Source organism: Eleutherodactylus coqui, chromosome 11 (genome assembly GCF_035609145.1).
Source record: "Eleutherodactylus coqui strain aEleCoq1 chromosome 11, aEleCoq1.hap1, whole genome shotgun sequence".
Taxonomy (NCBI): Eukaryota; Metazoa; Chordata; class Amphibia; order Anura; family Eleutherodactylidae; genus Eleutherodactylus; species Eleutherodactylus coqui.
In genome coordinates, this window is record NC_089847.1 from 123,095,080 (window position 1) to 123,120,983 (window position 25,904).

At 48.6% G+C, this 25,904-nt stretch overlaps 1 protein-coding gene across 2 annotated transcripts in view; it reads left to right on the forward strand.

Moving 5' to 3' along the window:
* CD82 (CD82 molecule) overlaps nucleotides 1-25,904 on the forward strand; it is a 73,796-nt gene that overhangs the window by 34,481 nt on the left and 13,411 nt on the right. For both annotated transcript variants that reach the window (XM_066583470.1, XM_066583471.1), the window contains exons 2-3: nucleotides 6,252-6,336; nucleotides 23,167-23,239. In XM_066583470.1, the coding sequence (XP_066439567.1) occupies nucleotides 6,271-6,336; nucleotides 23,167-23,239 (139 nt within the window). In that variant the 5' untranslated portion in view covers nucleotides 6,252-6,270. The remainder of the gene's footprint in view (nucleotides 1-6,251; nucleotides 6,337-23,166; nucleotides 23,240-25,904) is intronic.

Here is a 25,904-nt window from a genome sequence, read left to right on the forward strand (position 1 = left end):
TTTTTTTGCCGTTATACAACGGTGCTATCTGCTGGCTAAAGCCAGTACTGCATGAGGTGACATGTTGGACAGGCTCCGACAGCAGAGAGGCTGGCAATATACAGTAAGAGAACCCCGACGGACGTCTTCCAACATCGGAGCTGTACAGAATGAAATCATAATGTCTTCAGAGGTCAGACAGTGGATTGGAAAGGGTTAAAGAGTAACTGTATTTAAAAAGGAAAAAGTTTTGACATAGTAGAGCGACATGTCAAAAGTCTTGATCAGTGGGAGTCTGTGTGCTGAGACCCCCACTAATCGCTGAGATGAGGGGCTGCAGCGCATATCCAAGCAAGGTGAATACAGCTGAGCTGCAGTACCACTCACAACCTGTAAACAAGTGTGGCGCCGCTTTGGCAAGAGAGCAGCCATGTTTTTCTAATCCTGAAAGACACAAAAAACATCAGCGCAGAATTGCCAGTAAAGATGTCTTATATGGACTCTTGTATGCCACTATTTTGGGTCAGATGAACAGATTTTAGTTAGGACGCAAGGACGATTATTAGAGGTCATCGACGGGTAGCTAGGGCCATGCTGTGCCAATCACAGAGCACCTGAACCGTCATTATAGTTTATAATGAGTGCGTGCCGCCATATTGTTCGCTGCTATGGAATGAGATTTCATCCCTGGGCTGCATTATAATAGTGCGGAAATTACCATGACACTATGTATAGTGTTTCGTTTAACCAAGTTGCGACCTTTAACCCTGAAGTCCCAATATATAGCGGTCGAGTCGTCCCTCGCCTGTGTGCTCTTCCATGGCCATATGCTCTTATCTTCTGCGTGTGATAATCTGATTATTTGCCTATACTAGATGTGCGGCTTTGTCTCGGTCCATTTGTTATGTGCTCGTCGTCTGCGCTGCCTGGGAATGAGGCCTCGGCGAAGTTCATTTCCATAGACATAATAGAAGCAGAGACATAAAGGAGGGCGCAGACCTGCAGCTGCCAGGCCCGGCTCTTGTGCAGCTTTTGTTGGTGGCCCCCGTGGCTTGTTTATTAATGCCAGTGCATGGGACAGAAGGAGTGCTCCTGGTAACAGAGGCCTCATTGTCCCCTCCGACTCCCGGCCCTCTTGTGACACAATACTTCTAATGACTTGCTACAGTGTGACACGGGGGACAATGGACAGGTCCCCCCTCCATACAACGCTGGATACAAAGCAGCCGCCTGCAGCCACTCCCTGGTAGGGGATCCCGTGTTGTGACACTAAATTATCACTGAATTGCGCCGGTTCTTGTAGACGTTGATTGTAATATATGAAGGGAGGTCACATGACGCCTCGCAATCAGGGACAGGATCCAGATGGGGTTTCTTAGTTGGGCAGAGGAGGATTGTAAAGCGTGACACAGCAAATCTGTCCTTTCTACCATTTTCTCTGCAGATCCTCTCATACTCTGTCAGGTTGGATGGGGGCCGTCTGTGGACAGCCATTTTCAGGTCCCTCCAGAGATGTTTGATTGGGTTCAAGTCAGGGCTCTGGTTGGCCACCCAAGGACATTCACAGAGTTGTCCCTAGGCCACTCCTGTGTTGCCTTGGCTGTGTGCTCAGGGTCATTGTCTTGTTGGAAGGTGACCCTTCTGCCCACTCTGAGGTCCCTTGCCAGGTTTTCATTAAGAAGATCTTAGTACTTTGCTCCAGTCAGCTTTCCATCCACCCTGACCGGTTTCCCTGTCCCACAGCATGATGCGGCGCCTGGTTTCTTTGAGACATAATGCTTAGAATTGAGGCCAGAAAGTTCCATCTAGGTGTCATCAGACCAGAGAAGCTTGTTTCTCACAGTCCGAGATTCCTTTAGATGCCTTTTGGTAAACTCCAAGATACTTTCATGTATCTTTTACTGAGGACAGGCATCTTTCTGGCCACTCTGCCAAAAAGCCCAGATTAGTGGAGGCTGCAGTAATGGTTGACCTTCTTGAAGTTTCTCCCATCTGCACACAGGATCTTTGGAGCTCATCCAGAGTGACCATTGTGTTCTTGACCACCTCTCTTACCAAGACCCTTCTTCCTTGATTACTTTGGTGGGACGTCAGCTCTAGCAAGAGTCCTAGTTGTTCCAAACTTCTTCCACCTAAGATTTATGGAGGCCACTAGGCTCTTGGGGACTTTCAGTTCTGCAGACAATTTTTATGTAGACTTCTCCAGATCTTCACACAATCCTGTCTCTGAGCTCTACAAGCAGTTCTTTCCTCCTCATGGCTTGGTTTTGGCTCTGATATGCATTGTGAGCTGTGAGACGGGGTGTCTTTTAAAATTGCGTCCAAAGATGATCAAGGGAAATGGGAGTCCCAGGGAGTGTTTCATTTCTTAAAAATTTACATAGATTTCTAATCTATTTCAGTTTGTCATCATGGGGAATTAAGTGCCGATTGATGAGTGAAAAACTTGAATATTTTTTTACATTTGCAAAAGACCACAAGATAACAAAATGCAAAAAAAGTGAAAGGGTCTGAAGACTTTCTGAATACAGCGTATCATATAGCAATGGGAACCCCAAATTATCTGGGTCAACCCCTTTAAGAAGTGAATTTTAGCTTGCCCAGGCCCCATTGCAAATTTGTGGTGGATGCTTCCTGCTGCAACAATAAATATGGTATCTATACCACCTACAAGGGGGTCATCAGGGTCCTATTTTGAAGTGACCCGTCCTGAAAATAGATCATCAATAGTAAAAGTCCTGAGGAACCCCTTTAAGGCGACCTTCTGGCCCTATTGATCATTCGTTCAACAGTTGTACAACCATCAGCCTACTTCGATCTAATGTGTATGGCCAACTCTACAGTGCGCAGATGAATGGCTATACACAGACAAATATTGGCCGGACTAGGCGGCCATGGGAGAGATCAAGGGAAGGAAGGGTTGTGCTGAATTTCAGCATGCCTGATCCTTTTGTTCTCAGAGGAGGTTACACCCTTCTCCCTGTTGACAGCACATGCACGCTCGGCTGAGCCCTGTGTGTTGGGGTGGGGTGTTTGGAAGGAATAGCTGTTCGCCAAATCGGAGTTCAGCTGACAGATATCCAAGGTGTATAGTCAACTTTAGGTTCATGATGGGTGCATCCTGCCCCATCATTGGTACCAAAAACCTCATATCCTTATCTATTACCAATTTATTTATGCTTTTTTGGTTTGGTCTATGATCATTACTCGTGGTCCAAGTGGCGAATGACATGGCCAGATCTCCATTAGACCGTATTTACTTAGTGCTGAGGTTCAGGGAAACTATGCGAGACCCAAGTCAGAGACACCCAATTTATGTGAAAGGTGGTATTCACCTTTAACTCAAAGGGGTTGTGCCATATTAAAATGTCATTCCTGATCCACAGAATAGGGGATAACTTTATGATTGGTGGTGGTCCGACTGTTGGGGCCCCCACTAACCCCAAGAATAGTGTATGTTCAACCCCAAAGTAAATAGAGCGATGATCATGTAGATGTGCCGCTGCTCCATTCACCTTAAGGCTAGTGCTGAATATTCAGTTGAAGCGCTTCGGTAATCTCCGGTGCTGTCATTGAAGTGAATGGAACACCGGTGCACCTGCTTGACTTGCGGTCAATATGCTTGGGAACCAACCAGATCCCTGTTCTCAGTACCAATAATATCCGTACTTCCTGCATGCTGCCAATCACCATGCACTATTTTGGCACTTGTACGTGCGTAATGCATGCCAAGATAGAACATGCTGCAATTTATCTTGCTTGTGTATTTCACGCAATTCGTGTGAGCGGCAATATGGGAGGCTATGGATGATTAGTGCAGCGTATTACACGCGCAAAACTTGATCTGTGCTAAAACTTGAGCTGTGACCATATGCTCGTATAAGCCCGGCCCCCTACATCCAATACCTCGCCCGAATGTGTCACCTGCACCTTAAGAACATCGCAAGAATACGCTCTTTTCTCACTGTTGACATGCTAAAAACGCTCACCGTTGCTCTCATCCAACTTACTGCTGATCAGCCTCCCCCACACCAGACTCTCCCCTCTGCAATCCATCCTGAATGCGGCACTTTAGTTCACCTAAAAATAGTCGCTGGTTAATTATCGTCTGGTGTAAGCAGATAATCCTGGTCTTTCAAGCGACTAGCCAACAACTCTGCAGGGAGGTGTGCGCTTGTTCGGCATTTACCTCCCACTGAACACTGATTGGTTCCCACCTTTTAACGTAATACTCATTGGTTCCTGAAAACACATAAATACATTTGAGCGATCCTCGACTGAACAGTCCCTGCTGGTTCTGCGAAAAAACAGTCTCTGCTGGGTTTGGTTCAGCGAGTGATCACTCAAAGAACACTCGCACGTATTTATGTTCGGTGGACTCGGCAATCAATGAGCGTGTGTTGGACACGAGTTGAAATTTCAGATAAACACCCACCAAAGAACCTCACGCCTCCTAACTAGTCGACGACTGATATTTTGACCCACGTAAATGCTCCCGACAACTCGTTGAGTGATGGCGAAAGGCAGCAACAATCGCTCCTGTGTAAAGGCACAGTCATCTGTATTCTTCAGCAATTAGTCAGATGATGGCTGTCCCACGTAACGCCACACTAAGCGATTGTTCCATTTGTTGGCACTTCTCTGTACACCTAATAAGTGTTTCTTGTTACAATAATCTTAGTTAAAAACTGGGTGTTAAAATAGGGCAAATTAGGGCGTAAAGAAAAACACAGTGAGTGACACCCGGTCCCCGGGCTGTAAGTGTCAGGGCTTGTTCTGCAGGTGACGGTGCATGCCCTGTATTTAATCCCAGGCCTGTTCCTACTCTGCAATGGGATTATCAGGATGGAATATCAAATCCTACCACAAAAAGCAGCACGGTGTAATGCAAGCACACTAAAATAGCACGCATATATTATAAATGTACAGGGGGCGGACAAAAATATAGAAACGCCGTACAAAATACATATGGTAAATGACATGGGTTTATAAATCCTATTTCAGTAAGACATGTAGAGACTGATTTTAAGGCCTCCTTCCCACGAGCGTGACGGGCTCCGCAGCGTAATATTCCGCTGTGAAGCCCGTCACGGCGCCCCCCAGAGCCCCTATACTTACCTGCGGGAGATAGCGTGAAATCGCTTCCCCGCCCACCACCGCCGCGTCACCGCTCGTCACCGCTCATCACCGCCCACCACTCTCGCGTCACCAGCCGTGTCACGTGACGCGGCCGGACCGCGTCATTTGGCGTCATATGACGCTCGGCGGTGGGCGGGAAAGCGTTTTTTCACGCTATCTCCCGCTGGTTACAGCGGGAGATAGCGTGAATGGACGGCTTCCATTGACTGCAATGGAAGCCGTCAGTGCGTACAGCCCGTCCTCACCCGCAGAAAATAGAGCATGCTGCGGGTGAGGACGGGAGAAATCGCGGTGCGTAATTCCGCGGTGGAATTACGCATCGTGAGCATGGAGCTATTAGGTTCAATAGAACCTAATAGCTGCGTGCAACGCAGCGGATTTTCGCCGCGAATTACGCGGCGGAAATCCGTTCGTGGGAAGGAGGCCTTAGTGGAGGTAATATGACACAGATGCTGCTGAACAGAAGTGAACATCTGCCTGAGCAACAGGGTTCCATTGGTCAGGGGTTTGAGCCACTCAGCTGCTGTTACCAGAGCAGGGCAAGAGGTGAAGTAAACACAAATTTGTAACTCTTTGTAAACACAAATTTGGAGGGAAAACTCTCAGCCAAGCAGGGGTCAAAAGGGCAGTTTAGTGCTAATGATTAAAATCACATGCATTTTGTACGCTGTTTCCATATTTTTGTCCACCTCCCGTATCACCACTGTGTTCACTATGAAGGTTAGAGGTAAAAACACACAGGTGTCGCCTGACTATTGTCTGGAAAACGTGAGCGCTAGTGGCTAACGCTCACATAATGGCACCCTCAAATTGCTCTCGTGTCCTGATGGTCTGCTACAATATACCAGTGTATGTCAAATATATCAGTCTGGACTCGCAGATAATTGTCATGAAGATGGCGGCGCATTGAAGTGCAAAGTATTCTAGAAACTTGTAGAACTTTTTAATTTTACAATGATTTATTCACAACTGGAAACATAAAAATGTGCAACTTGCATTACACTATGTGGGTGGAATAGCAGAGCTGAGGTTGCTGTGTGGCGCTGATCTCAGTCTTGGGGCATAATGACTCTGTTGTATCCGTGTAAGATCATTAACCCTTCTGTGTCTTTTTTTTTTTTTTTTTTTTACAGGTTCTGAAACTCAAAGAAAATGGCAAGCGGAGGCTGCATGAAAGTGATCAAATACTTCCTGTTCCTATTTAACCTCCTGTTCTTTGTAAGTACCAACGGGGTCATTTTTAAAGGGTCACTAACGCTGACATCATCTGCTAGTATCCTTCACACCTATGGGTGTATCTACAGGTTCTCCGCTTTGGAGATACGTAGCAAAAAGTAGTTAGTCAACTTCGCCCCAACCTGCAATGGCTCATAGCAGAAAGCAATAACATTCACCTACATGGTGCCCTTTTGTTTGAGTGTCCATGTCAGGTGGTGTTTCCCAGAGGTATGTTTGGGGGGGAGGGGGAGTTGCCCCTTTTGTGACATGGTACATGTTGTTACTGACCCCATGTGAGGTCACTGTATTATAGCATCCGTGTTTTTCACTTCTCCACCCTTTTCCTAGCGGCGCTGCTTATCAGTGACCATGGCCGCTCTTATCTCACCTATTGTTTTCTTAATTATGATTTTTTTTTCTTGAGCCTTTTCCAAGTTGTAGTCATGTCCTGTAGATTTCCCCAGCCAAACAAGATGTGCACAAAACGCAAAGACTGTAGAGTGCCGCCATACTGTGCATACAGTCTGTGCACCTGTCACATCATGCAGGGCGTTTTATCAACTTCTCTATGTATGAGCGGAGAATGATATCATTGGATCGCCAGTCTGACCCCTATAGCAGAAGCGACTAGGAATTGAAGGAGGGGGTGGTTCAATTGATCCGAATGGCTGCCCCCATCTAGTAGCACGTTGGACTTCCTTTGTCCTTTAGAACTATAGCATGTTGGCATGGTATCCATATACAGGTATCAGAGGACCAGGGAGTACCAAGAGGACACACTCCCACCATTACTCCTCACACCATGACTCTATCTCTAGTCTGACAGGGAGGGGTCATCGATTCATGCTGCTTGTGCCAAATTCTCCCATCCGGACGGTGCGACAGAAATCTGAGCAGGTGATATTTAACTGCTGCTCCAATTTTTGTGCTCTTTTGCCCGCTGGAGTCTCGCCTTTCTTTTTTTCTCAAATATAATGGCGCTGGAACTGCTCACCTGCTGTTATAGCCCATGCGTGCCAAGGAACGACAAGTTGTGTGTTCAGACACTTAAGTTGGAGCACCAGCGTTGTATTCGGCTTCTTTTGACTGTGCAACGCCTGTTGGTCAGAACGATTCCTGACATCCTCCTTTGACCCCTTTCGGTGATCAGCTGTTTCCGTCCAAAGGATGCCCATTCGCTGGATGTTTTACCTTGATCACGCCATTCTCAGTATACACTGCTGTACGAGAAAACCCCACGCGGTTGGCAGTGAAATCCCGGCCCCGGCTAGTCTAGCACTGATGACCCGGCCTCGTTGGAAATCTTTCAGATCTCTGGATTTTTCCATCTAATGTGGATTCACACTGAAACAGATCCACGGAAGACTTGTCACGTAATTCTATGCTGCACTCCGGGGTCACGTATATAGTTTCCCTACTGGCAAGCGCCAATCGCGAGAGGGCCGGGGCTCTAATAAAGGGGTATACAAGTTATGGCTTCTGGAGTGGTCTGACCAGATGAAGAAAATTTGGTGCAGCCGCTGAACCCTGAAGAGACATGATGGTATCTATATGTACTGATCTCTGCCACTGCAGCTTTTAAAACCAAACCCCATGATGACTCACCCGATCTCCCATCTCTTCTATTTCTGCACCTACATTGTAACAAGTTGGGAACTGTTGTAATTACTATACAATGTTGCGGTCCCCTCCATGTACCTGGCATGCGGCAGTCACCGTTGTGCACCTACTATACTGGACGACCCTGCTGACACCAGTTATGGGGCCACAGTTGAGGTTGGATGGTGGAAGTAGTCCGAATTCTCTGACCTTATGGTCTCTTCAAACGCAAATATGATGACTAATTCTTCTTTAGAATCATTTGATGAACTTCTGTAGCAATCACCAATTTATTTCCCCTCCCTTCTACGTAACAGAATACAAATTGGTGACACTTAGGGGGATTTACATGGTGCAACTAACATCCGAACAGTTGCTTCTAAGATCGAATGTAATCAAGAATTGCTCTGTGTAAACACGGCCACCAACTGCTTGATGAGCGAGAATTCATTCAATAGGTGCTTCATTGCAGCTCACCTACAAATAGTCACTAGTTGGTGGTGTAAACAGGTGATTGTTGTCGTTCTGCAACTATCCAACACGTTTGCAGGGAGGTGTGCGCATGTTCAGCCTGCCCCTCGCACCAAACACCCATTGGCTACCGCCGGTTTTAACATTTTGCTCTCCCACTTAACACTCAGAGGTTCTCGAAAACACATTAAATATGTGCGAATGTTCCTCAACTGAACGGTCGCTGCTGGTCCTTGAAAGAACATTTGCTGCTGCGGTGTCTGGCTGGTTTTGGTCCTCGACGATACATTTGCAAACCAGTGAGAGACTGCAGCAAGGAGTGGTCCCTAGAAGGCCGGCCGCACGTATTTATGTGCATTCAATGGACTTGGCAGCCAATGAGCAGTGACATTTCAAATACGCCTATCGAAGAACCTAATGACCCCCTAACTAGTTGAGAAACAATATTCTGTACCATGTAAATGCCCCCAATAATTTGTTGAGCAATTGCAAAATTGAACAAGTGAACCCCAGTCACCTTGTAAAAGCCCACAAGCAGTCGGTTATACGCTTTAGTGACTCTGCAGACGATAGTTGTTTGGTATAAAGCCACCCGTAAAGAAAAGGAAAATGATGTGCCGACACCTAAGGCAACGCCTAAGGAGTCAGGACGGAGATGCGCCAACCAACAAGGAGTCAGGACGGAGATGTGACAACACTTGAGGGGTCAGGACAAAGATGCGCTGATACTTGAGAGGACAGGACACTGATGAACTGACAACTGAGGGTGCAGACCAATGACACATCGGCACCTCCCGAGGGGCAAGACCAAGACGCACCAATACCTGAGGGGGTAAGACAAAGATACGCCAACACCTCCCAAGAGGGCAACACAAAGACACACCTATACTTGAGGGGGCAAGGCAAAGACGTGTTGACACCACCCGAAAGAGCAAGAGAAAGACGCGCCGACAACGCCCGAGGGGGCAAGAGAAAGACACGCCGACACCTCTCAAGGGGGCAAGAGAAAGACGCACCTATACCTGAGGGGGCAAGACAAAGATATGCCAACACCTCCCAAGAGGGCAAGACAAAGACACACCTATACTTGAGGAGGCAAGGCAAAGACGCGCCGACACCGCCCGAGGGGGCAAGGCAAAGACTGTAACAATGCCACTTCTGTGCATGAGCTGTGTGATAGTCAAGTGAACCGGACTGAGTTGCCATACCAGACATAGTTATGGATAAAGGTGGTGAGCGCTGTTTCTGGGATGCACTTTGAAATGAGACTGGTCATTATAGGTCAGGGGTATAGCGGAAGATTTGCATCGCCAGTCACACCTCTTCCGAGGCCGCAGCAAGTCTTTTCTCGGAACATTTGGTAATTTCCCGCATCATTCATGTTCTCTTTAAATTTCTTCGTTTTTCCTGTCCAACGAATTGTGTCCCAACTCTGAGAACTCTGCACTTCCTCTTATCTGTTCCTTATATGAAGAGCTTGTTAGAAAGTTCTTCTCTTGTGGAGTCTATTAATATGCTATTCAGCTCTTTCTCTGTCTCCTACAACGCCTGATGTCGGTGACCACCATTAAAGGGGTTGTCCCACTTCTAGCTGTTTTTCTACAGGAAGCAGACAGCTCTATACATTGTGCAGTGGCCCAGATTGGTATTGCAGGCTGAATCCTATTGAAGTGAATGGGATTCGGCCTGCAGTACCTACACTGGGCACTGTACAATGTACGGAACTGTCTGCGAACGGCTAGAAGTAGGACAACCCCCTTAAGGCAGCTATAACCATGCTGATAACCACCAACTTTCAATAGACCCTGAATGGCTTCTAAGTCTACATCATTCTGTCCTCTTTCCTTCAGTTCTGACCATGCCATTGTCAGTCTTCACTGGTTTTCTATCATTCTATTCACGAACCAGGACGATCAGGCTGAGCAATCTCCTATATAAGAGTTTCCAGGGTCATCTTGTCATGTAAAATCTTTTTACCATTCTATTCAACCATTTTCCACGTATTTTTCCATGTTGTACATCAAAAATTGTCGGGTGAACTACTACTAATTGAAGCCATCTAGGTTTCCATAGTGGCTTGTTACCCAGCTTTTTAAGATCCTGATTGGCCCATAAATCCACATAGTGTTGTTCACTGATATGCCAAAAGTCATGGCACATGAACTACTATCATGTATGACCCCTCTAGGCTTGCACAATGCAGTAACTCAACATAGCATCGATTCCACAAGTAGCCTGAAGACGTCTGGAGGGATGTTAAGCCATCTGGATAGCTGCCCACAGCTCCGGGGTATTTGTAGGTGTAGGATCTTTGGTGTGATGGACCTCTCCACCACATCTCATAAATGCTTGATTGGACTTGTGTCAAGTGAACGTGCCGGCCAAACCATTCATAGGAACTCTCCAGGCTGCTCTGTGAACCAATTCTGGACAACTTGTCCCAATGGCAGGGGGCATTATCCTGCTAGAATTTCCCATCATTGTGGGGTACAAGGCAGGGCTGCAAATGGTCAGCAAGCAGTGAAACGTAGCAGGCATTGGTTAACCAGTGGACCCAACCTATGCCATGAGAATACCGCACACCAGTATGGAGCCACAACCAGCCTGCACAGTACCTTGTTGACCAATAGGGTTGGTGGCTTCATGGAGTCTGTGCCACACAAAAACCCCACCATTGGCCTGAAACAATTGGTACTATGACTCGTCAGACCACGCCACATGTTGCCAGTCCTGTAGGGTCCCAAGCCTCAACTGAGGTAACATCACTTCATCAATTTACACACTGCTATCCCATGACTTTTGGAACATCATTGTATCTCCATGTTTTGATTCTCCTGCTACCCGCCTGCATAAATATCAGTATTCAGTGTAGTTCTAGCATTGTATTCATGGGGGATGAGGAGAGTCTGCAGTGCGTTTGATCGTTCTGTCTAAAAGCACCGCATTGTTCGCACAAGCGAACATGTCAGCAATTTTTTTTTTTTTACCGATAATCTTTCCGTGTAAACGGGCCTTTACTACTAGCAGAGTTCATCGTCCGTCTATAAACTTTCCCATGCGCCTTGTGAATGGCTGAAGCAACACAGAGACCGCGTTCTGCAGCGTGGATTAATTGCAGTAGGAAGTTGCGGCAGTTTCCCTCTTGGATGAGTCTTGTGTCTGTTCTCTGTCTGCTCACAGAATGGGGAAGAGATAAGACTCATGATCTATGGCTTCCTGTTTCTAAACATTGCTCCGCAATCTCTAACAAGTAATCTGTGTACTTGTCATCTGAGTCTGTACAAGAAATGGGCTGTGCCAGGGGTGAGCAGAGGGGGCACCATACAGCGCCAGGCTTGGGTAAGATGGCACACTGTAAGGATTTTTTTTTGCGTGTCCTCCATCATAAATAATTATATATATATATTGCACCAATAAGCCATCTGCCTGCAATTTTCCTGTGCAGATAGTAGCTTTACCCACACGAGCTGGTGCCGGAAGTGCGGCACCGGAACAGAGCTGGCGCCGGAACCAAACTGGTGCCGGAAGCACGGCACTGGAACCGAGCTCATGATTTAATTACAGTGGCAGAACAAAGGTGTGTTATTGTGTTTGAGGTGCCAATGGGCTGACAGAGACATTTCTGAACATCAGAGGGGAGGAAACAGAGCCAAGAGGAGGATGATTCATGTAGCTCCACAAGACTGTGCTGCAGGGAGGACCAAAGGCGGGCGATCGTCTCCAGCACCGGAACCAAGCTCATACCAGAAGCGCAGCAGCGGAACCAAGCTCATGCCGGAAGCGCAGCAGCGGAACCAAGCTCATGCCGGAAGCGCAGCAGCGGAACCAAGCTCATGCCGGAAGCGCAGCAGCGGGACCAAGCTCATGCCGGAAGCGCAGCAGCGGGACCAAGCTCATGCCGGAAGCGCAGCAGCGGGACCAAGCTCATGCCGGAAGCGCAGCAGCGGGACCAAGCTCATGCCGGAAGCGCAGCAGCGGGACCAAGCTCATGCCGGAAGCGCAGCAGCGGGACCAAGCTCATGCCGGAAGCGCAGCAGCGGGACCAAGCTCATGCCGGAAGCGCAGCAGCGGGACCAAGCTCATGCCGGAAGCGCAGCAGCGGGACCAAGCTCATGCCGGAAGCGCAGCAGCGGGACCAAGCTCATGCCGGAAGCGCAGCAGCGGGACCAAGCTCATGCCGGAAGCGCAGCAGCGGGACCAAGCTCATGCCGGAAGCGCAGCAGCGGGACCAAGCTCATGCCGGAAGCGCAGCAGCGGGACCCAGCTCATGCCGGAAGCGCAGCAGCGGGACCCAGCTCATGCCGGAAGCGCAGCAGCGGGACCCAGCTCATGCCGGAAGCGCAGCAGCGGGACCCAGCTCATGCCGGAAGCGCAGCAGCGGGACCCAGCTCATGCCGGAAGCGCAGCAGCGGGACCCAGCTCATGCCGGAAGCGCAGCAGCGGGACCCAGCTCATGCCGGAAGCGCAGCAGCGGGACCCAGCTCATGCCGGAAGCGCAGCAGCGGGACCCAGCTCATGCCGGAAGCGCAGCAGCGGGACCCAGCTCATGCCGGAAGCGCAGCAGCGGGACCCAGCTCATGCCGGAAGCGCAGCAGCGGGACCCAGCTCATGCCGGAAGCGCAGCAGCGGGACCCAGCTCATGCCGGAAGCGCAGCAGCGGGACCCAGCTCATGCCGGAAGCGCAGCAGCGGGACCCAGCTCATGCCGGAAGCGCAGCAGCGGGACCCAGCTCATGCCGGAAGCGCAGCAGCGGCACCCAGCTCATGCCGGAAGCGCAGCAGCGGCACCCAGCTCATGCCGGAAGCGCAGCAGCGGCACCCAGCTCATGCCGGAAGCGCAGCAGCGGCACCCAGCTCATGCCGGAAGCGCAGCAGCGGCACCCAGCTCATGCCGGAAGCGCAGCAGCGGCACCCAGCTCATGCCGGAAGCGCAGCAGCGGCACCCAGCTCATGCCGGAAGCGCAGCAGCGGCACCCAGCTCATGCCGGAAGCGCAGCAGCGGCACCCAGCTCATGCCGGAAGCGCAGCAGCGGCACCCAGCTCCTAATTTAATTACAGTAGCAGAACAAAGGTGTGTTATTGTGTTTGAGGTGCCAATGGGCTGACGGGCATTTCGGAACATCAGAGGGGAGCAAACAGAGCCAAGAGGAGGATGATTCATGTAGCTCCACAAGACGCTGCCACAGGGGGGGGGAAGGTCATCATGTGGCCAGGCGGACCGAAAGCGGTTGATTGCCTCCAGCCTACATCCGTCTGGTGTCCACCCATACAAGCTGGTGGCCTGCGCCCTATGTGACCACACTGGTTGCATGTAGCTAAGGCCGACCACAGCAAAACGGCTGCTGATTACAGCAAAACCACTTCCTTGGCTGGCAGTGCCCGCCTGATCTCAGACCCCCTTCTCTCTCTGTTATCAGCTGTATACATTTCTCTCTCCTCTCCTGACAGTTTGCTACAAAGTATCAATGTCCGTAAAATATTGTCAGTCAGTAGACTGGATACACTTACATCAAACCCTCAGCTGTGAGAAGTAATTGTTTGGTACATTGATGAGTTGTAACAAAGCATATTAGACAGTGACGACTACAAAGCCGCGAACTGCAATCGCACAAGAACAACCGTTTATACGGAACAATTTCCAACTTTGAGCCAATGACGCAGACTTCCGTCCATCATGCCGGATTCCCTTTGCAATCGTCCGATCAATCATTGGCCGCAGCTTGAGCAGTGAAGGGTTAAGCGTAGCTGCGTGTGCATCTGTTTAGACATTCCTGCAGCCCGGACTTAGAACAGCTGTGGGATCGGGCCTGGAGTGTTCTGCTGGATGCGTGATAAGGCGGAGGGATGTTAGATGTGAAGCGGCTGCCCCCCCCCCCAGCTCCAGAGACAGCTGGACCCGGGAATTTAGGGAATGTGCCGTTTCTTCTGATTGGCTTCCTTCGAGGAAGAACTCCATTTGGCATGTACCCTTTCCGTGCCGATGCGAACATCACTCCCTGTAGTCCATTAGTACAACTCTGAGCGCGAGTCATTGGCATCGTGCGTAGAGTTTCCTGGCAGCCGTTGAGTTGAGCAGGTCTTGGCGGTGGTGAGCAAGGGTTCCATCACCTAAAGACAAGGCGCTTGGCGTACAAAAGAGAGTTCAGCAGCAAAGCATTCTGGGATAACTTACAACTCTCAGCAGAAGATGAAAAGTTTTATAACTTTTTTAATGTCCGTTGTGCGTTAGTTCTTTATCATTTTCCAGATCTCTGCTTGTTGTCAGTTAATGGGCGCTGTCACTGTTTGCAATCTGTACAGTTGAAATACAGCTGTTATAGGGGGTGCAGAGTGGAGGTTGAACCCTGCCCCCCTCCCCTTCTTTGGATGACTGAGGGGGCCCATAGTTGCTACTTTCACAGCAGTAACAGACATCAATATTATAAATGGCACATGGTAGTTGGGGGAACTTCTCAACTTTGAACAATGGAAAGAGGCATGATTCTGATCAAATTATTTTACATTAGGCCCCTAACAGAAAGCACCCCTCATAGTCATGATGCCCCTCGCTGACCCCCTCACAGTCATGATGCCCCTCACTGACCCCCTCACAGTAATGATGCCCCTCGCTGACCCCCTCACAGTAATGGTGCCCCTCGCTGACCCCCTCACAGTAATGGTGCCCCTCGCTGACCCCCTCACAGTAATGGTGCCCCTCGCTGACCCCCTCACAGTAATGGTGCCCCTCGCTGACCCCCTCACAGTAATGGTGCCCCTCGCTGGCCCCCTCACAGTAATGGTGCCCCTCACAGTAATGGTGCCCCTCGCTGGCCCCCTCACAGTAATGGTGCCCCTCGCTGGCCCCCTCACAGTAAAGGTGCCCCTCGCTGGCCCCCTCACAGTAATGGTGCCCCTCGCTGACCCCCTCACAGTAATGGTGCCCCTCGCTGACCCCCTCACAGTAATGGTACCCCTCGCTGACCCCCTCACAGTAATGGTGCCCCTCGCTGACCCCCTCACAGTAATGGTGCCCCTCGCTGACCCCCTCACAGTAATGGTGCCCCTCGCTGGCCCCCTCACAGTAAAGGTGCCCCTCGCTGGCCCCCTCACAGTAAAGGTGCCCCTCAATGACCCTCTTCCCCCACACTGCTCCGGCCCCCTGGTCACGTTTAGATAGAGATGATGCACCATCATGCCATCACTGCACCCAAAACCGGACCTCAGCGTTTCTAAGCGAAGTGATTGGCCACAGCGATTTCATGCTAGATGGCAGCTGATCACGCTACCCAGCAGGCAATTGGAGCTGTGTGGACTGGACGTCTCGTGCCTTACGGGATGGGGACAGCTCCCAAAATCACTTGGAACAATTTGGAGACACGCGTTGAGGTCCTGGGATGTATTTTGCATTGGGACTTATACTTGTGCTTCTGAACTGTATCCAGTCTAGACCATCTGTGAGCTGAGCAGCCCGGACTCCGACTGACACATTGTAACGATCAGGACAGGAGAGAGCTTTGTGGTGCTGATCTGTGTAGCTCACAGAGCATTGTCTAGACTGGACTCCGTTCTGACAACTATTGGGTCCCAACAGACTTTTTGCCTTGGGATATTTTCCCATTCACTAACAGCAAGCAGATATCTTGCAAATGATGAGAAATTGAAACAGAAAGCCTATTAGAAAGTTGCAGAACTTTCCATTATACAGTAATTTAGCTTTATGTAAGACTAAAAAAACCCACTTAACTTTCACACGTTGACTATTTTTGAAGATTCTGCTGAAACTACAAGTGACAACTATTTATAGCGGCGCTTCCCCTTTAAGCAGTTCCGATTTCCCCACTTTGCATTTTTTTCAATTATGACTTTACTAACCAATATGGTAAAGTTATTTCCTCCGCACCGATGGTTCCCGCTTTACATTTTTTGCATAAGACAAAAATGCCAACTGAAGTGTCTCCATACGGCGGCATCAGACACGTACAGCTCTAGGGAAGTGAGCAGGCGGCTGGTAGCTGCCCATACATCCGCCATGCTGTAGCAAGAAGGCTGTCAGAGCAGCTGCTGTCCATGTGCGGGCAGCATGTCCAAGTGATGCGGCTCTCCGGATAGGAAGCATTCAAAAAAGTGTGTTCAGAGCCGACAGCGATGAGGGTACCAGAGGGTGCCAGGCGCTGAACTTCCCTATCAGCCCTAAAGTCATGTGTGTCATTACAGGTTATCCTGAATAGAACACTCCATAGCCCCTGGATAAATATAACGATTACTGAACCACAGAGCTGACAATCTTCACTATCCTACCAAAAGTCATTGGACACCTGAGCAAGAATTAAAAGTAGTATTTATTTCCATCTGTTAATACTTAGTGAAGCTCCTTTGGCCCTAATGACTTCAGATGCTCTCCGTGGCATACTTTCTGCTAAGGTCTCATACACTTTAGCTGGCATTTCCCTCCATTCATCCTGCAAACATCTTGCAAGTTCTCTCAAAGAAGATGCATCAGCCTATCTACAATGGTGCATGGAGCATAGTCATTGGACAGTTGAGTAATGGAAGAACGTTCTATGGAGTGATGAATATCGCTACTCCATCTTCACATCAGATGGAGGTACCTGGTGTGGAGGATCCTGGGGAACGTCTTCTGCCTGAGTGTGTTCTACCAACAATTGAGCACAGTGGAGGTTCCGTAAGGCTATATTCACATGGGACGGATACCCTGTGGAATGTCCGCTGGGGAATTTCTGGCGTACAATCTGCATCATTTTGGAATGCCAGCCAATTGAATATATTTTTGTGATTTTTCGTCTGCACGGAGTGGAGACTGTCTGCTGTGTAATTGTGCTTGTGGAGCAAATGTTAGGCGAGGGTCACAAGGGACGTATTCCCGGCGGAAATATTGCGGTTTGGCCGCAGCGAAAAAATGTGAGATTTCCGCCGGGAAAGCGCTGCTTCAAAACTCACGGGCTTTGAAGCGCCTTGGCCGCACACTGCCCATAGAGGAGAGCGCAGCCGCAGCGGGAAAAGAATGGACATGTTGCAGCCGGCGAATCTGCACCGCAACGCCGGCTTTGCCGCGATGGATTCGCCGTCCCGTGTGACGAGATTTCTGAGAAATCTCATCCACAGCACTGGCTTATCCCAGGATTAGCGGCCCCAGGCAGATTTGCCGCGGCGGAATTCCACCCTGTGTGAACCCAGCCTTAATGTTGCAGAAAAGCAGTGTATAAGGCCACCTGCAGATGTCCGGGTCAGATCCCGCTGCGAGAATTCTGCTCTGTGTCGGCTGCCTCCCAGCTGGCGCATCACCAGTGACATTTCTGTGCAGGCCTCTGCGAGACCCGCACAGAAATAGGACATGCCGCGGTTTGTTTTTACGCGGACAAATCGCGGCCGTGTATATAGGATTCCATTATCTATTGCAATCCTATGGCAGCGGGCATGGGCGGAAATTCTGCGGGAAATTCTGCCGCGGAATTTACGCCCGTCTACAGGAGGATAAAAAGTGTCTTTTTCAGCACATTTGCACAGCAGAATTTAACATAGAGGTAATATAGAGGAAAATCCACATAAACTAATGGAAAGCAAAATCACATTAAAATTCAAACAGTAAAAGCGCTTCATTAGCCAAGAAAAATGCCACAAAATCCACAATAAACTGCAACTTTGTATTGTGGATTTTAGGACGATTTATCAACTGCCTTGCGAAGATTCTGCAGCAGACATTCCGCAGTGTATCCGTTTCGTGTGAACATAGCCTTTGTTCAGTCCGACCTGAACCTTAATGAATATCTCTGGGACGAACTGGAGCATCAGTTCAGGAAATACAACAGCGTCCATCTTCTTTCCGAGAACTCGCCAGACATTTGCAGGATGAATAGTGGGAAATACCAGCTGAAGTGTATCAGTCGTTAGTAAAAAGTATACCATGGAGCATATCTGATGTCATTAGGGCCAAAGGAGCCTCACTTAGTGTTAACATATAGAAATAAATACTACTTTTGATTCTTGCTCCGATGTCCAATTACTTTTGATAGGCTAATGTATGTAGATGCAGATAATATGGAAGAACCTGCATGACATCACATTGCTAAAATGAAGGCCTAGTTTACCAGTAAGCTTAGTTCAGATTGTAAGCACTTACTATGCGTGGGGAGCTTTTCCCTTTTGTAAGATTTAGCACAGCAGCGCCACCTAGTGGCTGCATTATCGGAAACAATAAATAATGTGCTCTATCAATAATTTAATCTGAAAGAAGCTCTCGTTTATGTTCAATTTCTGCAATTTAATAAAAAAAAATCTCTTAAGATTTCAATTTTCGTAGCCATTAATCAAGACAACGAGCAGGTGTGTCAGGGCCACGAGAATGTGTGGAATGAAGAGTCTCTGCAATTAACGGTGCATTAACCGAAGTACACGCACTATGGCATCTTAACAAATCTGATGAGAACAGAGTGTCCTTAAGAGCAGGAAACGAAAACAGCACCTACCATTAAAATAATAGCATCTGCAATGTTAATACATGAAGCATCTAAAAGGGCTCCAGGGGTGGAGACCAAGAGAACGTGCCGATTCTCGGGGTGTCCGGTCCACCAAGTGTAAAGGAAGGAAAAGGGGGCTGCTATAATGAGCGACTGAAAGCGACCCATCTACCCCAAGCAGAAATAAACTGGGGATGCTTTACATGGCATGGTCTCAGTCCGTTGGTTGTAGTGACAAGAACCATGAACACGGAGGTGACCCTGACATTCTAGACCATAATGTGCTGCTGACAATGTGGCAATACTCTGGGAATGGTCGGCCATACTTCCAGTAGCACAACACACCTTGTCACACATCCAGCGCTGTTTTACATTGGTTTGACGATCTGGAAGTTCCAGGATTGGACTGTCTGTATAGAGTCCTGACCTAAACCCTACTGAACATCTTTGGGATGAACTGAAACGTCGAGTCAGGAAATATGATCAGCTGCCATCTTCTTTGAGTGAACTGGCCAGACGTTTCCAGGATGAATGGAGGGAGGAAATACCAGTTGAAGTGTATCAGATGTTAGTAGAAAGTATGTCACAGAGAGTATCTGATGTCGTTAGGGCCAAAGGAGCCCCACCAAGTATTAACGTATGGAAGTAAATACTACTGTTGATTCTTGCTCAGATGTCCACTTACTTTGGTAGGACAGTGCAAGCGTGCTTTTTTAAGAAAGACAGATCTCTTCTATCAACTTGTCAAAGTTTTGAATACATTATTTTGTATTCTAACACAGCAGGAGAAGCAGTGAGACTGCTTAAGGGGGAATGCAGACGGCCAGAGCGGATCCCGCTCTAAGAATTCTCGCAGAGGGATGCCACCCGTGCCCCTGTAGTGACCCGCGGCTCACCTCCTCCGGTGTCTTCTCTCTGCTCTGATGTGCTGGCTGGCACACAGCCGCACATGCGCAGAGCAGATCCGGAAATAGGACATGCAGCAATTTGTTTACCACGCGAGTTTTCACGCGGTCAAATCACAGCTGTCTGCATAGGATTGCATAAACCAATGCAATCCTATGGCAGCGTGCACGGGCGTAAATTCTGCAGGAATTCTCGCCGTGGAATTTCCACCCGTGTACGTTCACCCTAAGGATAAGTTTTATCTCATTCCTTGGAAACTTCTTATTTAATTTGGTGTCCCAGGCCCTAATGTAAATTGGCGTATGAAGTGAGGCGGAATCAAGCCTCAGATTATAGAAAGTAATTCAGGCGGGAACTTGGGGAGAAGAAGACAGCTCTCAAGCCAGTTGGCGGCTCTCAAAGGGAGAGTACATTTCCTAATAAGACTTCTGCATTGTTGTCCAACAGCCAACTTGTGGCAAAATGAAAAGTTTCCCTTTTGTTTCTGCTGGGATTAATTTTTCTGCATCGACTAGTTGCTTATCCTCAAAGATTGAACTCCTTGTGAGACCTCCAAGGGAGGACCATGGTGAAGGGGCATCTATGTGGTGTTCATAAAGACAGAAGGGGGCTACGGTGAGCGGTGTTGGGGTTGGAGTAGATGACTAAATGACCTGGCCTGATTGGACAGACTGGCAAACATGCAACGTACTTCTTATTTCATTTGTACTCTGAAGATCTATGGAGGGGTTCATAAGTGACCAGAGAAGATAGGAATTATTTTGACTCAGTAGGGGGGCAGACTGCGTTCCAAAGAGAAGACAACATTTGGCAGTCATGGGTAAAAGTGGTGACATGAGTAACTTTGCCTGCAGACATATTGTTGATGCCCAGAGGTGTGGTGCCAGTATTTCTGAAACATTCACACTTGTTGGCTGTTCCTGAACCACAATATCAAGAGTGTACCAAGACTGGTTGGACCATGGATGGTCAGTCGACAGCAGATCAAAGAGCGGCAGGCCATGTATGGTTGATCCTAGAAGCGAGCGTTTGGTATCTCAGTAACGACCTGCCACAGTTGACTAACTGACCCAGCGGTACAACAGCAGAGAAGTTCAACAAATTTCCACATTGGCAATGCGGCATACATTGCATCAACTGGAATTCAAAAGTTGAAGACCAGCAAGGGTGCCCCTGATGACCATGTATCATTGCCAACAAAACCTTGAAGGGGCTTGGGGAAGACCTTAATGGTGTTTGGACACATGGTAGAAAGACGTCTAGAGTTATGAGTCCCATTTCCTGCTGAGTCAGATTGATGACGGGGTCCATATATGGCATAAACGGCACATAAAGCTGTATCCTATGTACTGCTGGCGCTCAACAGGCCAGTTGTGGGGTGTCATGGTCTGGGGAGCAGTTTCCTGGCATGGCCTAGGTTTGTTGGTCATCATACCACAATGCTTCAATGATGAATACTACAGGGACCTGATAGCTGACCATCTGCACCCATATCTTCAGGAAATCTTCCCCAACCGCACTACTCCGTGTCTTTGAGCTCCGATCACTAGGGAATAGTTGGAGGACCACGACAATGAGTTCTGCCCACTGCCTCGGTCCCTAAACTCACCAGACTGTAACCCCATATGATTTGCCTCGTGATTCAGTTCTCTCACATGTTCTGTAAGTGCGTAGTGGATGGATAGCTGGCCACTAATGTGTTCATTACCAACCACAGAACATTAGCGCTGATTAATGGTCTCGCTGATCAGAGCCGGTTCCATGCTAAGTGATACTCTGGACCTTTCCACTGTGCATTCATGTCTTGGCTTTTTGTGTTTCAGTAAGTTTCTCCCTCCTCGTTCCTCGTCTTACAGAACAGGTTGGTCCAGTCTGTGGCATTAACCATCCCGCTCCTGACTACATTGTGACTCCTCATTATTGGAGATTAGTGTCAATAATGGAAACGGGAAAGAGGTGCCAAGGTCCACATTCCAAATAATGAGAAGGGTTGCATTGTGCATTTACTGTTGATTTTGGCCCCTGAGTTTGGCACTCAAGGAGATCAATAAAATAGGGCTGGGGTATTGGGGTGCTGGCATAAGGCTGTCCCAGTGATGATTATGGGGCCCCCTATTCAGGTTAGCCCACTTCTTGCTTTCTTGTGGATGGTATGAAGAGCTTGGTCAAGAGGGTACAGTTTAGATATGTGGGAAGGTTTCAGCTCCAGCAAGCTGCCTCCCTGCCGGGAATTGATTAGATGTGCGATATATGAGAAGGAGCCAATGAATATGTCCTAGGGGAAGAAAGATTGATGGAATTAAAACCAAGGTGTCGTGTACTAGGATGGACCATGTGATGGCATCAGGGGTGACCCTATTTTGGGTTGTGCTATGGTTCCATTGTTCAAACAAGGACTGAGGGGTCACATCCAACCGGAGTTTATATCTCCTACTGAATTTTGTGCCTGGATCTTCAGTGCAAAAACATATATGGATTGTCCACTTTACTAGAAAGGGTCATCTGGAAGCGTGGTGGGCTCCATTAGCCTTCCGAGCCGCAGAGGTTCATTATGGTGTAGATTCCAAAGGTATTAGTCATCCTGCAGTTTGCCTGACTGTGCAGCACACGTTTATCAGAGTGATTCCTGACATCCTCCTCGGACCCCTTTCAACGACCAGTTGGTTAGGTCCACCAGATCCCATTTCACTGGTTGTTTTTCCTCGATCACGTCATTATCTGTATAGACACTGGTACACGATAAAACCCCACGCGGTTGGCAGTGACATCCCGACCCTGGCTAGTCTAGCACCGATGACCGGGTTCCGTTGGAAGTCTCTCAGATTGCTGGATTTTCTCATGTAGTCTAGAGTCACCCTGAAACTCATCCACGGAAAACTTGTCACGTGATTTTATGCTGCACTCCGGGGTCACGGGGATAATTGCCATTCAGAGAAGCACCAATCATAAAAGACCCCCAGGCTGTAACAAAGGGGTCATTCTGTATATATGAAGCATGTCTTGTCTAATCAGGATTTGCACATTTAACCAGATTTTTTATCTCTATTTGGACATCGTATCGGAATATTGAGTGCAAAAACCGCTGTGTAGTGTGTAGAGTATTCCTTCTGATCGGTGCCGATCTTCACTGTCCACTAGAGTTGCATGATTCTCCTATTCTAGTTCCATTCAGAGCTGCATTCATAATTCTGCTATCTGTGGTTAGCCCTCTGCAGTAGTTCATATCTCACTAAAGTCTCCTGTTGCTTGCAGTCGCATATGTAATAGTCACACAAATGGCAATTACTACAATATTAAATGCAGCTTTGGATGTAATTGGAGTATAAATGACGACACCGCTACTGTGTTATTAGTCACGTTGGGTGACATCAGTGGTTTTACATCTTGTGTCTCATTTACAGGTCATCGGAGCTGTGATCCTCGGGTTTGGAGTATGGGTTCTGGTGGATAAAACCAGTTTTGTCGCCATCTTACGTAAGTTTAGAGAATGAGCTTTATTTCTGGGAGAACAGCTATGCAAAATCCGGGCCAAACTTCAGTCGGTATTATTATATGCTGTTTTATATTGGGGGTGCCACCCAGCTGGTATACGCCCGGCCGTTAATCTGGCCAGACGGCTGGTGCCAGTATTTATTTTTTACTGTCCCTGTTAAAGGCCGGTAAAAAATAATTAGTGCATTGAGCAGCTCCGGCCGGGCAGCAATCAGACCAGCCAGGACATTCACTTCAGGTTCTGTTCCGGACGCCGCCCGTAGTACTAGCAGAGGACTCTGGACTCCACCCCCTCCCCTGCGTCTGCGTACAGTACGTGTACGAACGCAAACACCAGGGGGAGGAATCCTGTGAGTACAATGGCCGCTGTCCGGAACAGAACCTCAGTTAAGTGAATGGATTGCTGGTCTGGTTGCTGCACTGTTGGGGCTTTCATTATGGGGATCACAATGACTACTGGTACCACTGTCCACTATGACTACTGGTACCACTGTCCACTATGACTACTGGTACCACTGCCGGGGTAACTATTGTTTACTGGTGCCGCTAATGGGGACACTGTTAATACTGGGGCTACTAACTGGGTCACTGTTAGTACTATGGCCACTAAAAGAGACACTATTACTACTGCGGCTACTAATGAAGTCACTATTACTACTTGGGCCACTAACTGGTCACTATTAGTACTGGGGCCTCTAACTGGTCACTATTAGTACTGGGGCCTCTAACTGGTCACTATTAGTACTGGGGCCTCTAACTGGTCACTATTAGTACTGGGGCCTCTAACTGGTCACTATTCGTACTGGGGCCTCTAACTGGTCACTATTATTACCGGGGCCACTAACTGGTCGCTATTAGTACTGGGGCCACTAACTGGTCACTATTATTACCGGGGCCACTAACTGGTCACTATTAGTACTGGGGCCTCTAACTGGTCACTATTAGTACCGGGGCCACTAACTGGTCGCTATTAGTACCGGGGCCTCTAACTGGTCACTATTCGTACTGGGGCCTCTAACTGGTCAATATTAGTACTGGGGCCTCTAACTAGTCGCTATTAGTACTGGGGCCTCTAACTGGTCACTATTAGTACTGGGGCCTCTAACTGGTCACTATTAGTACTGGGGCCTCTAACTGGTCGCTATTAGTACTGGGGCCTCTAACTGATCGCTATTAGTACTGGGGCCTCTAACTGGTCACTATTAGTACTGGGGCCACTAACTGGTCACTATTAGTACTGGGGCCACTAACTGGTCACTATTAGTACTGGGGCCACTAACTGGTCACTATTAGTACTGGGGCCACTAACTGGTCGCTATTAGTACTGGGGCCTCTAACTGGTCGCTATTAGTACTGGGGCCTCTAACTGGTCGCTATTAGTACTGGGGCCTCTAACTGGTCACTATTAGTACTGGGGCCTCTAACTGGTCACTATTAGTACTGGGGCCTCTAACTGGTCACTATTAGTACTTGGGCCTCTAACTGGTCACTATTAGTACTGGGGCCTCTAACTGGTCGCTATTCATACTGGGGCCTCTAACTGGTCGCTATTAGTACTGGGGCCTCTAACTGGTCGCTATTAGTACTGGGGCCTCTAACTGGTCACTATTAGTACTGGGGCCACTAACTGGTCACTATTGGTACTGGGGCCTCTAACTGGTCACTATTGGTACTGGGGCCTCTAACTGGTCACTATTGGTACTGGGGCCTCTAACTGGTCGCTATTAGTACTGGGGCCTCTAACTGGTCGCTATTAGTACTGGGGCCTCTAACTGGTCGCTATTAGTACTGGGGCCTCTAACTGGTCGCTATTAGTACTGGGGCCTCTAACTGGTCGCTATTAGTACTGGGGCCTCTAACTGGTCGCTATTAGTACTGGGGCCTCTAACTAGTCGCTATTAGTACTGGGGCCACTAACTGGTCACTATTAGTACTCTGGTTAATTGGTACTAGGATGACTGAAAGGGACATTATTAGAGATGAACGAGCATACTCGATAAGGCAAACTACTCGAGCGAGTAGTGCCTTATTCGAGTACCTGCCCGCTCGTCTCTAAAGATTCGGGTGCCGGCGGGGGTGACAGGTGAGTTGCGGTGGTGAGCAGGGGGAGTGGGGGGAAGAGAGGGAGAGAGAGATCCCTGACCCCCGCCAGTACCCGAATCTTTAGAGACGAGCGGGAGGATACTCTCCTAAGGCACTACTCACTCATCTCTAGACATTATTACTACTGGGGCCACTAACAGTAACGGGATTCATTTTTACTACTGGGACCACTAAAGGGGACACTTACTATTGGGGGCCACTAGAATAACATGTTGTGATAAGCCACACCCCTTTTACCTTGAGAAGTAGTTTTTTCATGACAAATGTGGCAACCCTAGTTTTATTGCATATGTAATAGCTGGTGACTGACAACTGTGATGTATAATAGCCCGGGTCATGGGTTGCTGCTGACAGGACATGTGACTGCTGCAGCCAATCACTAGCTATAGAAGGTCACCGCTGTGGTCAGTGATTGGCTGTAGCAGTCACATGTCCTGTCAGCAGCAACCAGGGAAGAAAAAGTGAATGTGAACTGATTTTCTGTCATGGGAAAGCCCTTTTTAAGAAGAGAAGCCGCACAACCGACCAACCAGTTGGCATTAGC